This window comes from Carassius carassius, chromosome 6, assembly GCF_963082965.1.
Source record: "Carassius carassius chromosome 6, fCarCar2.1, whole genome shotgun sequence".
Classification (NCBI taxonomy): Eukaryota; Metazoa; Chordata; class Actinopteri; order Cypriniformes; family Cyprinidae; genus Carassius; species Carassius carassius.
The window spans coordinates 2,696,550-2,709,677 of NC_081760.1; the positions used below are offsets into that span (position 1 = coordinate 2,696,550).

The window sequence follows — 13,128 nt, forward strand, 5'->3', positions numbered from 1 at the left end:
CTAAAATTGAATTATTTGGCCTCAACACCAATGTTTGGGGGAAATATAAAACAGCTCACCATCCAAATAACAGCATTCCTGCAGTAAAGCATGGAGGTGAAGATAACCTGTTATGAGGGTTTTTCTCTGCAGCAGGGACTGGAACACTTGTCAGAACAGAAGGGAAATGGATGTGGCAAAATACTATAAAATTCTTGAGGAAAATCTGCTACCCTCTGCCAGAAAGTTTGTCAATGGGAAGAAGGTTTACCTTCCAACACGACAATGACCCAAAGCACACAGCAAAACTGAGCACACAAGGAGAAAAAGGGGAATGTCATTGAATGGCCGTCAGAGTCCAGATTTAAACCCCATATTAAATCTGTCGAATGACTTGAAGACTTAAATACCAACATTGATAGATTCACATACATTTTTTCTGATTCAACTGAAAGAAACACTTTCACATTTTAACTTTGAAGGTGTTGCAACACATGCAAGAAAATAAATAAATATCATCACAGGCACTTTTTTTTTCAAATGAGCTTGGGCTGGTATATATAAGTATAATGGTAAGTATAGCAAAGTAGCATCGAGTTTTACCTGTTGCCGAGTAATGCTAAGATTAAAAGCTGGACGTTGTATATTTTCCCTTCCCTTTCAAAATGTTTTAGAATCACTCTGCTCCAGTTCCACATCAGGATTCCCTCCACTCAACGCTCAAAGCTTCTTTCAAGGTGAATCGGTTCACTCTCTGGCCATTTTGGGAAAACACTTATGTAGCTCAGTCATGGAAGTACAGGTCCTCTCTAACAGAATGGAAAAAATACCAAATTCTTAAGAATCTGCTTGTCAAATTTAAATTTCAAATCAGAAATAAAATCTTACCCTCAAATTACATTAAAAAGCTGTATATTTTAGGTTGGTCTGCCTAATGCCTAAGTGTGATGTAGAGCAAATGTTGAGCAGTTAGTAAAACTGGATGTATGAATGAGTAGGTGAGTGAGAACAAACCGCTGTGTCTGTGTGTGTGTGTGTGTGTGTGTGTGATTACCGTCTGTTTGCAAGGCTCCTGACACCACGACAAATGAAACCGCAAAAAAAAAACACTCGCCCTCACCAACTGAAAAGAAATATGACAAGTCTGAAAGAATCTGCATTGCTTTTATGATACTGAAACACATCGTTAAATGTTGAAATGTCTGATTGCTGATAAACACTTTTGTAATTTGTCAGAATAGATCAACTCTGCAGTTACAGTGCAATTGTCCTAACACAAAAGGTTTTCTTTCAAGTTTCTTTCTTTTCAGGCTTAGCTCATTCTCATCTGTTACTTGGTAGGTGGATATGCATAGTTGTGGTTACTTTGATTCAGTTAGACTGAAATTGATCAATAAAGAAAGTCATTTCAGAAGTCTTGTAGACATTGATTAACTGAAAGTGTGTGTGTGTGTGTGTGTGTGTGTGTGTGTGTGTGTGTGTGTGTGTGTGTGTGTGTGTGTGTGTGTGTGTGTGCGTGCGTGTGTGTGTGTGTGCGTGTGTGTGTGTGCCTATTGCTCTGGCCTGAGGAAAGGTTTATAAAATAAGAGGTAGAATGTGATGGATTGCAAGTACTACTCTATAAGCAGGCTACACAGCTTTTAAGGACAGAATTGCCGTTTTCGTTATAATTTGGAGCATTTTAGATGAAAGCACTATTGTTTCCTTAGGGTTTCTGTGTCTTGTATTATTTATGTATATTTTAACTGGCCAATGTGCTTAGAAATTATTTGAATATTAAAAACATTGCATGTATGATAATTTCATTTTAGTCAACACTTAAATTTATTAGAATTATTTAGAAATGGATGCAGCAAAAAATATTTATGATAGACAGTATCTTCTTGTGAAGACAAAGTGACTTCCTGTGTAACTAACTCGGGCAGAAATGGAAAATATAAAATGCACCATATTTGCTGTCAAAACTGAAATGGAAATGCACTTTGTCTTGATTGTTTCAAACCAGTTTTTTTTTCTAAATGTTTTCAAAAACTTGTATTTGTGTAGTCTTGCATGCAGTAAGTGCTCTTATTTTTACTTGACTAGATTCTGTTTGAATAGAATGAGTCGGTTCTTTGTCCAATAGTACAAAACTATACTGCTCATAGTGTCTTTATATCTCAAAAAGTCCTGTTTTCACCTGACACTGACTGAGATTATACATTGTGAAGTTTTAATATAAAATTATCTTCCAATTAAACTGAGCTGAAGTACAGAAACCTTACCAACCAGTTAAAATAGCTAATCAATTCAGACATGCTACATACATTACTCTAGGCTTTTCATTTGCATTGGTCTGACGTTCGCAGTGATGTGTAATGCTGAGGAAAACCATGGTCTATTCGTTTCAGGCATAACCAGTTAAACGATTTCAGTTTTGTTGTAAACTTTCCCCCAACAAATAAGTGTTTTTATTTTTTTTTGTTTTGTTTTTTGTTTTTTTTTTGTTTTTTTTTATCTAGGTTGATCTACATCTATTAAATACCCATTTAATGTGGTTGTCAAGGATGCCTGAAGAACACTCAAAAACGTTAAGAGAATGTATTCTAGATAAGCCTGGCTGATTTGCTGATTGAAAATGATGTGCGTCTGCTGACAGGCCGCTTGAAGTATAGTTGTTGGCTGTCATAGTGATGCTATCTCTTCACCAATCAAAGTGCAGGTAGAGGATGACAGGGAATTTATCTCTGTGTTAGAGCGCTATATCTCATGGCCTCAATTACAGCATAGAGTGTTAAGCCTTCATTGAGAGGAGTGTGTATGTATGTGCGTATGTTTTTGATGGTGTAAAAGAGGAAGAAAGACATGAATCAACAGCAATACCCGGACAGCAAGCAGGGGGTTTTGAAGCTTTGATAGCAAGATCACACAGTGGTGATGTGCCAGTGTGTGTGTCAGTGAAACAGAGACTGAAAAAGAAAGCTACAAGATACATAAAAATTGAGACTAAAATTTGCACTTTAAAATTAGTTAGTATGCATAAAAATGAACCCCCATCTGATCTGCATCATTTTAAATGGAGGTTGCCAGGAGGGGAAAAAATAGTTTTGTTATTTAATATTTGTCTTTATTTGTATTGAAAACTTTAGAAGCAAAATTGTGTTATAAAAAAGCTTGTTTTCAGAGAATGTTAGTGTATAGTTATGTTTCTAACACAATTATAAAATAGTCTCTCAAGCTTTAAATAAACTTCACTGAATTTTGTTAAAAAATGCCAGAGGTCAGAAACATGATTCAATAAATACTATCTAAATCCAAGTCTTAATATATATTATATACACTTATTTTTTTCTTCTTAATTGACGCATTTTGGGTCACTTCTGCATCGGGTCTGATTAGAAGAGGACCTTATTGATCCCCCCTTGAAAAGCCCAGGAAAATGTTACTGGTTTTCCCCAACTTACAATATTAAACAAACATTTACCCTTTAAAAAACAGCTGACAACAGCATGAATTTCTTGATCAAGTTTTTTTCTGATTTAGCGATTGAGGTAGCTTTCTGTGGGACAAACATCACATCATTATTCAGTGCTCGAGGACAAGTATTCAAAAACACAACATATGACGGTGCCCAGATATGCTAGTCTTTTTAAGTATATCATTAGTCTTATACATTTAATTAAACATATTTGTTTGAATTATGTTGATCTAACTGTATAGAAAAATTCTGCTTAAGAAGTACAACAATAAAACTTTTTCTTTAGTTTAGTAGGAAGTTTATTAAACATGTAAATGCTTGAGGGGGGAGTTTGACAGTTCATAGTTTCCTATAAGTTTATTTTCTTTATTTGGGGGATGGTTTCGATAAGTTAAAGTGTTGGTCCTATTGGGTTTAAATCTAAATGGCTGACTTGAGTGCAACACAGTGGATCCATAGACAACCGAGGAGCCTCAATTTGAATAACAAATACAAGCTGGGCTTCTCCTGTCATACACACACAATACACACTCGTCACACACACAATTACCCTCTTACAAACCACACACTCACACATAGACATTCAGAGTATTCTCTCTGTCTCTCTCACTTGCGATTTTCACACACATATTGCCTTCCGTCCTTCTCTCACAAACATACACCTTGTCTCTTTTTTCTTTTTACTTTCTTCATAGGGAAGAAAACAATAGGTTGTAAATAATCAAATTAAACGCATGTTTTAGCAGAGAACTGCTGGAAGCTTTCAGTCATTAGCTCCAGAAAGGAAGGAGGGAGAGGGGAGAAAGGGAAGGAATGGACAGGGAGGGAAACATGGATGGAGAGGAGAGGAGTGGTGGGAGAGCAAGAGGAAGGAGAGCTGAACGCTTGCCAGACCATCACATTTGGCCTAAATGAGCCATACGCTAATGCTGCTTCTTCAGAGTATCTAAGAACTGTGTGTGTGTGTGTGTGTGTGTGTGTGTGTGTGTGTGTGTGTGTGTGTGTGTGTGTGTGTGTGTGTGTGTGTGTGTGTGTGTGAGTGAGAGAGAGAGAAAGTGAGAGAGAGAGATTCTTTGGCTCATATCTAACTCATCAGACTTGCAGGCCACCCAACAGAAGCTCTCTTCTTGGTTTAAATAGCTGTTTAACTTTGAGTGTGCATATGTGTTTGCATGCCCATAGTGAGTTCTCGTTTGTTCTATTCAAATCATGAATTGTGGAGTACTCATGTTTGTTATACTGCATTGTAAACATGTCTCTAATAACCTCCTTCATTTTTAAAACCCTCTGATAATCAACCATAACTGCACCTCCCTTCATCCTGCGTAAAATCACATCAATCTCTTTATCCCAGATGTAGTTAATTCTAAAGTACAGTTTGGTCCATGCTGCCTTCAGCATTTCCGCAATAGTCAGCACTGTCCTGTTCCATTTTGATTTAAACTCTCAAACCGTTTGGATTTACTAAAAGCAGAACAGAAAATCCTATGCATGGAAACCGTGTGCTTCCAGTGAGCATTGGAATTAAATGCTAAAAGAAGTATGATGTTACGGTTTAAGTATCCAGAACTTGGGGAAACATAGCCTTTTAATAAATATATTATTATTTTTCATTCACATCTCCCTCCTTGCGTGGTTAAGACTAATCTTGGAATTTTATTATTGGGAATGTTATTAGGGTCTGGAATAAAAAGAATTTAAAGCAAGCAAGCATGCTTGTTGAGGAAAGTGAAATGGTCTAATTATACGCCACCACACTGGCATAAATCCACCAGGGTGGATGGAATGTGTTTACTATGAAATACTATGGATCATTTTCATTTTAAATGTTTGCTATATTGTAATAAATACATACATAAAACTAGCAGCTGTAACAAGCATTACAGGATGCGACTAGTTTCTGTATGTCATTTGGCTGATACAATGTCAGTAAATCAACATCTTTTGGATACTAAAATATGTTAGTGTACTGATAATAACAGTGCATACAACAGAACAGTGGCTTAAAATTAAAAATTCACCTCTTCTGAAACACAAAACACCATCATGGTGACACTCATAACAATAAACCAAGAATAAGCAATAAGCATAAATATATGCATTTAGCATAAACACTCTATTTTGCATAATTGATTTAAAAATCCGTTTTTAAAAACGTTTATAAAAATCCAGATAAATGTAGTTGTTCGGGAATTCTGGGAAACATAATATTTTAACATAAAATGGCTGAAATATAAGTGACATATTATCTATAATTATAAAGTAATTTTTTTTTACAATATTTGTAAGACAGATTTAACAATAATTTACTTTTTTTGTATTATTACAAAAACTAAGTAACGCAAATTGGATAAAGTATAGAATATTTTAATGTGGCATTATTTGGCGGAGCTGCCTGTAAGTGTACATGATTAATTTAATTAATTATAATAAGAATGAATAATTAGGGATACCGTAATTTAAAAAATACAAATAAAATAAAAGTAGCGTTCGTCTCACGTTCCATATAATATTTCACCGCTTATCATACCATCACATTACATAGGCTACCATAATAAAAAAGTGCCAATCACTCAGCATCTCTCTCTCTCTCTCTCTCTCTCTCTCTCTCTCTCTCTCTCTCTCTCTCTCTCTCTCTCTCTCAGCGGTGGCACTGGAGGGCAGTCGTATATCTCAGCGCTCCTCTCTGGATAGCTATTCTCTTAAGTTCGTCTTTTGAGCGCTTCTGTCTCCAGTCCTGTCTCCCCCCGCGCGCTCCTCTAATCCGTGTCGCAGCGAGAGAAAGGGAGAAAGGGGAAGAGGGCGCGCAGAGAATAACGAACCGGTCCCCGCATCATTCCAGATGGCTGCCTCTGAATCAGTGGATGAGATTGGGCTCTCGGGTTCAGAGCCGTGAGAAGCTGGTGTTCTTGGAGAAAGGCGGCTTTGGTGTGACGGCTTCCCGCTCAGCAGTGCCTCAGGTTCGGTTTAAGGTAAGGTTTCGTCGGCTGGAGAAAGCAAAGTGCGGCTTATTTTGAGTTGGGTTTATTGTAGTAACTTTGTGCCGAATGGGGTGCTGAACGTTATTTTGTGCGAGAGATTTAGAGATGCGCTGTGCTGGAATGTCATGGTAGCCTACCGGTATCTGACCGGAGACGCTGTGCGTTTAATTTTTTTACTCGTGTTTCTTTTACGGTCTTTTACTTTATTATCATTTTTCATATTTCATCAGTGCTTTAAGCGTGACTGATGGCGGTCTCCGGTTTAGCTTTTGAAGAACCATACATATAGCACGAGCACATGTGTAGGACTATGTTTGTTTGTCACCATTGCATATCAATGTCTTGGGCTAAGTATTTGAAAACCTTTTTGTAATTATTAGTTTTTCTAGCTCACAGAGCATCATGGCTTTTGTTCGCCTTTTGTTTCTTTCTTTTTTATTAAATGTTAGACTTTCATTTCCTTTTTTAGGTTTAGACATTACCTCAGCTTATTATTTGCGTAAATTTAATATTTAATTTTAGTGCAACTGTAGCTTGTTTAGGTTTTTAACCCAGATTTCTTAATGCATTTAGTCTGTTGAACAAGAGAGGACCTTGCCAAAAAATGTATGAGATACAATATTGTTATTAATGTAAATTAAAATAAGCAAAAGATCTCGTCCTTTGCGATGTTTTCCAGCTCACAGAATGCGCCGCCTCGCATGGAAACACTCACACGCGCGCGCGCGCACACGTTGGTTTGATTATTTTAGTAAGGGCAACTCACAGACGCAGTGTTTTTATAAGGAGGTGGTGATATTTTCTAAACCTAACCCGTACATAAGTCTGCTGACGATATAAATCAAAATAAGATTTGGTCGATTTATGAGACTTTTAAATTGTGACCCCCCACTTCAAATGTTTCACTGTGCTTTTAAAAGTATTCGCAAGTACTAGGCTGATCTGCACGTGGGACAGCCTGCAGACTGCACTAAACTCCCTTATTATTCAGTTTTCAATAAGCATAGTAGAATAGTCAAGTATTAATACACACTCCAAAAAGAATCACTTGCAATTTGAATTAGAGTGTCATGTAAATGTAAATTGCTAGAAAGTCAAAATCTCTAATAATCCACTTAGTAAACCTTTATCTCAGTTTAAATGCATAAGGACACGGTTTTGGTCATTTTAGTTTTCTCATGTTATGAAATACATCCTGCACCTCAATCTCACATTCCCACCTTCTTGAATTCCCCTGTGATGTTCTCGAAACAACGCTGTAATCTGTTACTTCGATCTTGTTTAATTCATGTCTCTTTAATTACGTACTCCGATATCACACCAACCGTGACATGCACATAGTCACAAACACATAAACAGAGAGTGCACAAGAGCACTTCCTACTAAATGTATTAGTTTAGAACGAATCGTTGCATTTAATGAGAATATATTCCATAATTTATTTTCTCACAAACCATCCTCAATGTATTTGCCCCAACCTGTGTTGGGCTGTCTAAAAGAGGAAAAAGAAAGTGTACACTTTAGCCACCATGTCTTTTTTTGCAGAAGCAACTTGGAAGACAAAATGCGGTCGAGCAGATTACCTGATGCACAAAAAGTACATGTGTGACAGTTGATTCCCATTAGACAAATGATGAATTTCTCCCTTAGAGCCACCCTTAGGCTCCTATTGGCTTATCCTCCAACTTCCTATTTATATGCGGCCAATCACACACTCCTCCCGGGAAGTGTTGGCCACAGCTGGTGAAGTGTTGATTGAAAACAACCTGAAGGCTGACGGCCCCTCAAGAGCATCCATACACACCCTTGATGAACACTTCTGTGACAGAAAAAACACACACAGACACACATACCTCAGAGATGCTTAACGTTATGCTAAAACATTGTCTTTTGAACCCGTCTTCTCTCCAGGTTTGTTGGAGGTCAGTAGAAATCCAAGGACATGGAGGGTCACTAGTTGGATGCAGATTCCTTTCGGGAACAGCTGGTGACGTAGGTTGAGTATTGTGCCACATTTTCAACTCTTTCAGTGGCCTGTCTTGGAAGCGAATTTGCCAGTTTTGTGAGATGGTCACATGACTGCAGCATGATTACCATAAAAGCCAATTAGCAAACAATCAGAGATTCCCACCCACACACACTCCCACACATGTGTGCCGTTTGCCATGAATCTGGCCACCAAACTGCGGAGGAATCTGAGGAGGCTGATCATCCTCCTCGCCACCTTCTGTATGGTCAGCGTATTAGTCTCTGCCTACTACCTTTACACAGGCTCCACCCAAGAACTGGACCTCGCGGATCGCGCCGTAGGTCTAGACTGTGCCGATCTCCGGGCGCTCCCTTTCCGACAGTCAGAGCCTCGGACGCCTAAACCGATTGATCTGTCACGTAAGGATCCAGTGGTGTTGGTATTTATAGAGAGTCAGTATTCTCAGCTGGGACAGGACATCATCGCCATTCTAGAATCCAACCAATTCCGTTACCATGCCGAAATAGCGCCGGGAAAAGGTGACATCCCGCCTCTAACGCATAAAGGACGTGGACGCTATGCGCTGGTCATCTACGAAAATCTTCTTAAGTATGTTGGAATGGACACATGGAACCGTGATCTGCTGGATAAATACTGTGCCGAATACAGTGTTGGCGTCATTGCCTTTCACCGTGCAAGTGAAAACTCCCAGCCTGCACTTCAGCTGAGGGGTTTCCCTCTGACATTGCGAACAAATGTTGCACTTCGAGACTGCTGCGTAAACCCCCGCTCACCTCTGCTTTACGTAACACGGGCGGAAGTGGATCGAGACCCTTTACCAGGAGAGGACTGGACTGTGTTTCAGTTCAACCATTCCACGTATGAACCAGTCCTGTTGGCAAAAACTCGGCCCAGTGAGAGTGGGGCAGTCCACGTGATCCCAGGTCCCCAGGGTCTCCATGCTACCGTCGTGCAGGACTTGGGCCTGTATGATGGGGTGCAGCGTGTACTATTTGGACACGGGCTGAGCTACTGGTTACACAGACTTATACTAGTGGATGCAATCGCTTATCTCACAGGCAAGAAGCTGTCACGATCTCTGGAACGCTACATCCTGGTTGACATAGATGATATTTTCGTGGGGAAGAAAGGGACGAGAATGAATATGAATGATGTGAAGGTAAGAGAATTGGTTAAAGAGTATGTGTGTTGGAGAAATTTTAAAATATAAAAAAAGCTAAATAAAAATTCATTTTCTAAATCTATAATAATTAGCGCATTTAAATGGTGTCGTGATATGATGCATCAACAGAGACATTTTACATTCTACACACACATCTACCGTAAAATTACTTCCAATCTGTTCCAACTAATCAGCAAAGGCGAGACAAAGACTGCTAGCTGAGCTCTAATTAGCTGTGTGGGATTTTGGAAGCAGCATTTGGTTGATATTTAGTCTGAGTTTCCCTTCACAGGTGTTCACGTCTGAATTACTAAATGTGAATGTTTTTTGTGTGGACAAGAAGGGGATGTTGTGTGTGTCAGTGAATTGGAGAGGGTGTTTGAGTTGGCCTCAGTCAGTATAAAGAGGCTATTTAGAGGGACAAGAGCAGTAAAATGGTGTTCATTCTCTCTTTCACACACTCATTCATAATCTCGTTCCCACGTTTGGCCCTCTCTGAGGCTGTTCAACAGATTGAAGGGCCGTTCAGACTCCATTGTGAAATGACTTCACGACTTCCAGAGCTTTCAGTTTCAAGTGCAAACACACGAGTGTATATAAATTAATGTGGGCATCATGCAACAATTAGAAATGGATACACTGATAGAAGAGAGTTAAATATATAGAAGAACAGTTCACCTAAAAATAAAAATTCTGTCATAAGTTACTGATTTTGTTCCAAACCTGTATGATGTTATTTATAGATGTAGATTTAGATAGTTTGTAGTGAACTGTCAAAGGACAGAAAACCATAAAAGTAGTCTTCTACAAGTCTTTGTGAGAAACAGACTATAATGGAATTAATGAAAACAAAGAATTCACACAATTAATACAAAGTTAAGTACAATGGCAGTACGTTGTGACTCAATTTAACTCTTAATAAAGCATTTAAGTAGTGTCACCAAAAAAATTAAATGCATAAATTCACAAATGCTCCAAATGGTTTTGGTGAAAAACAACTCAATATTTAAGTAACTGTACAGTAAAATTGTGGCAGCCACCATTGATCTGATGTGCGCCACGCATCATGACACTCTCCCATCCAGTAGGTGGCAGAAATGCAACATTATTTTTCTACGTATGTTGTTTTAATGGCAGGGCTTGTCCCAAATCCCACACTTGCAGTCTTGGCCACTTGATAGCATATGCATGTGACATGAAGTAGGAGCGCAAAACTCGAAGCTCAGTGCCCTTAACGCACACTAAATCTGAAGCTAAGTGTATTCCATCATCCATTACATTAAGGATCCTTAAAATTGGGAAATGTTGAGAAAAACTTTGCAGGGTAAGTTAGTTTATTTCAGTATCAGTTTGTGTAAAATGTAAAGTGTTGGACATTTTACTGGTGCAAAGATGCATATGTGTATTTTGTAAAATGTTTGCAACAATTTAAAGTGCAAGCTATTACATATACAAAGTAAATAGTCTGTAAATAAAGCTCTGTCTGTAAATAAAGCTTTTTAAAAACTTGAAAAGTGGGATTAACCTATTGGTTAATTTGAAGGAAATTAGTAGATAAGTGTTCAATTGCAAAGACTGCAAGTGTGGGTATTGGGACAGACGCGCAATTGTCAAATGGAGCACAATGTTGGCCGCCATGATTTAACTGTAACTTTTTTGGGTGAACTACTCCTGCCTTCTACAGACTCGCATACCCTCTTTTTTGTTGTCTTAACTAAAATAAACTACACACATCTTTTATGAAATGCATTAATTCATAATTGTATTGCTAACAGTTTCCGTACTATATCTCTTCTGTCTGACTAATCAGAAACTTTAGTCACTTGTTATGCAGTTTTACAACATTTAAATGTATGTATTGAGAAGTACCAATTATGTGTATATTCGTATTTTTATATTGTGTCCATACATATTTAATTAGAGTGATTATAAATGAGGTGCCTAACATTCACACATTTCTGAACCCATGGCACGTTCTTCATGGTTCCACCGTATGGGTCATTTCCTTGTTAACTGTCCCTCAATTTCAAACAAACAAACTCTTTAAACAGTGTGATACCATTATACCTAGCGTTGGTATACATTTAATTTCCGAATCTAATGTTCTCTGAGAAAGGTTAGTGGCGAAGCACGTGACAGCTCCCCAGATGTTGCTAGCTAAGAATGTGCACTATCAAATTCTTCCCGATTGGTCTGAGCTAATTCAGACCTGGCAAATTAGCCGGCGGTAAGATGGAGGTTTTGGAGGGGGTGCTCAGGGAGAGAATTAGAGCTAGTCGCTCTGGAGCACGGCTGGAAATGTCAGTGGAAAATTCCCAGAGGATTCTGGGGAAAAACAAGGCGTGTAGTGATGGGGGAGAGAAGTGGGAAGGCTTTGATCCACCAGCCATTGTTTTTAGCCATTGTTACTGCTGGTTATAGAGAAGCCTCTGACTGTTTACGGCTGGCTGTCAGAATCCAGAACAGGTGCGAGTGTTTGTGCGTGTGTGAGGAAAGGCCGATACTAAGCCAGTGGAATGAAATGGCAGATAACAGCTAATCAATGGAAACCCACGGTTCTTAACTGCTGGGTTGCGACCCAAAAATGGGACACAAGTCTGTTCTGGTTGGGTCATGAGTTAAAAAACTAAATACTAAAAATAAAGTGCAACTAATCTTATAATCATATATAGTTAGACTAATGAACTTATATAGTGAGGGAAAAAAACATCCATGTATTGGTAGAAATTGCTTGGTAGAAAGAAGCCAACGTGTCCTCATTCTCATAAACTAGGTAAAAAAAGATAAAAAAAACAAAATATATCCAGACTGTGTTAAATATGTGTTCACTTAAATTGAATAAAAACATGTCTCCATTAGATTACTGTAGTAATCATACGAGAGATACATTTTTACTTTTGTTAGAATAGGCTTATGCAATGTATTTGTTGAGAGTATAAAGATGAGAGAGAGAGAGAGAGAGAAAACATGAGCGAGAGCGAGAGAGAAAGGAACCCTGTGTGCTCTAGATGTAGGTGTTGTAGATTAGAATGTCACTCTTAGTGACTGCTTGCCATATCTCCCATCAGCCCATGGGGCAGGCTGAAAAAACAGGGGACACCAGTGATAAATGACTTGATGCACACTTGCACACACTCAAAAAACACAAATGGGATTTACCTTCACTTTATGTGAATGTATGTGTGGATTCCCCAAGCAGAGATTCTGCTGAAATTGCAGTTAAAGTGACCTTGTGTCTGTGATTGTGTAAGAGGGCATTTCAGCACAGCTGTGTGTATGTAAAACTTTGATTTTGTGTGGTTGTATGCAGTGCCGTCGCTAGTGTGGTGAAAAGTGGTGATGATTATAGGGGCCCCCTGGTGAATGCCTGAGACCAGCATCAAATACGCTCAGGATAGTTGATGGGCCTATGCTATGTGTATTCATTTAAGCTTATCATTTGCACGTGTTTTTATTTAAACCTTGCCAATTAAAACATTCAAGAGATTGGAACCCATTTAAACACAATGCAAAAAATCTTGACTGAGGACTTGTGCGCTGTGTTCAGTGCACGGACACC

General features: G+C 38.6%; 1 protein-coding gene and 1 long non-coding RNA gene across 2 annotated transcripts in view; one reads left to right on the forward strand and one right to left on the reverse strand.

Moving 5' to 3' along the window:
- Positions 1-616: 616 nt before the first annotated feature.
- LOC132141803 (uncharacterized) lies at positions 617-1,179 on the reverse strand. Its single transcript, XR_009433925.1, has 3 exons — positions 1,034-1,179; positions 868-917; positions 617-788 (listed from the first exon to the last, which is right to left on the reverse strand). It is a non-coding gene; the product is annotated as an uncharacterized LOC132141803 (long non-coding RNA).
- A 4,916-nt stretch (positions 1,180-6,095) lies between these two features.
- LOC132142214 (bifunctional heparan sulfate N-deacetylase/N-sulfotransferase 4-like) overlaps positions 6,096-13,128 on the forward strand; it is a 55,469-nt gene continuing 48,436 nt past the window's right edge. The window contains exons 1-2 of the mRNA XM_059551898.1: positions 6,096-6,408; positions 8,329-9,566. Of these exons, the coding sequence (XP_059407881.1) occupies positions 8,583-9,566 (984 nt within the window). The 5' untranslated portion in view covers positions 6,096-6,408; positions 8,329-8,582. The remainder of the gene's footprint in view (positions 6,409-8,328; positions 9,567-13,128) is intronic.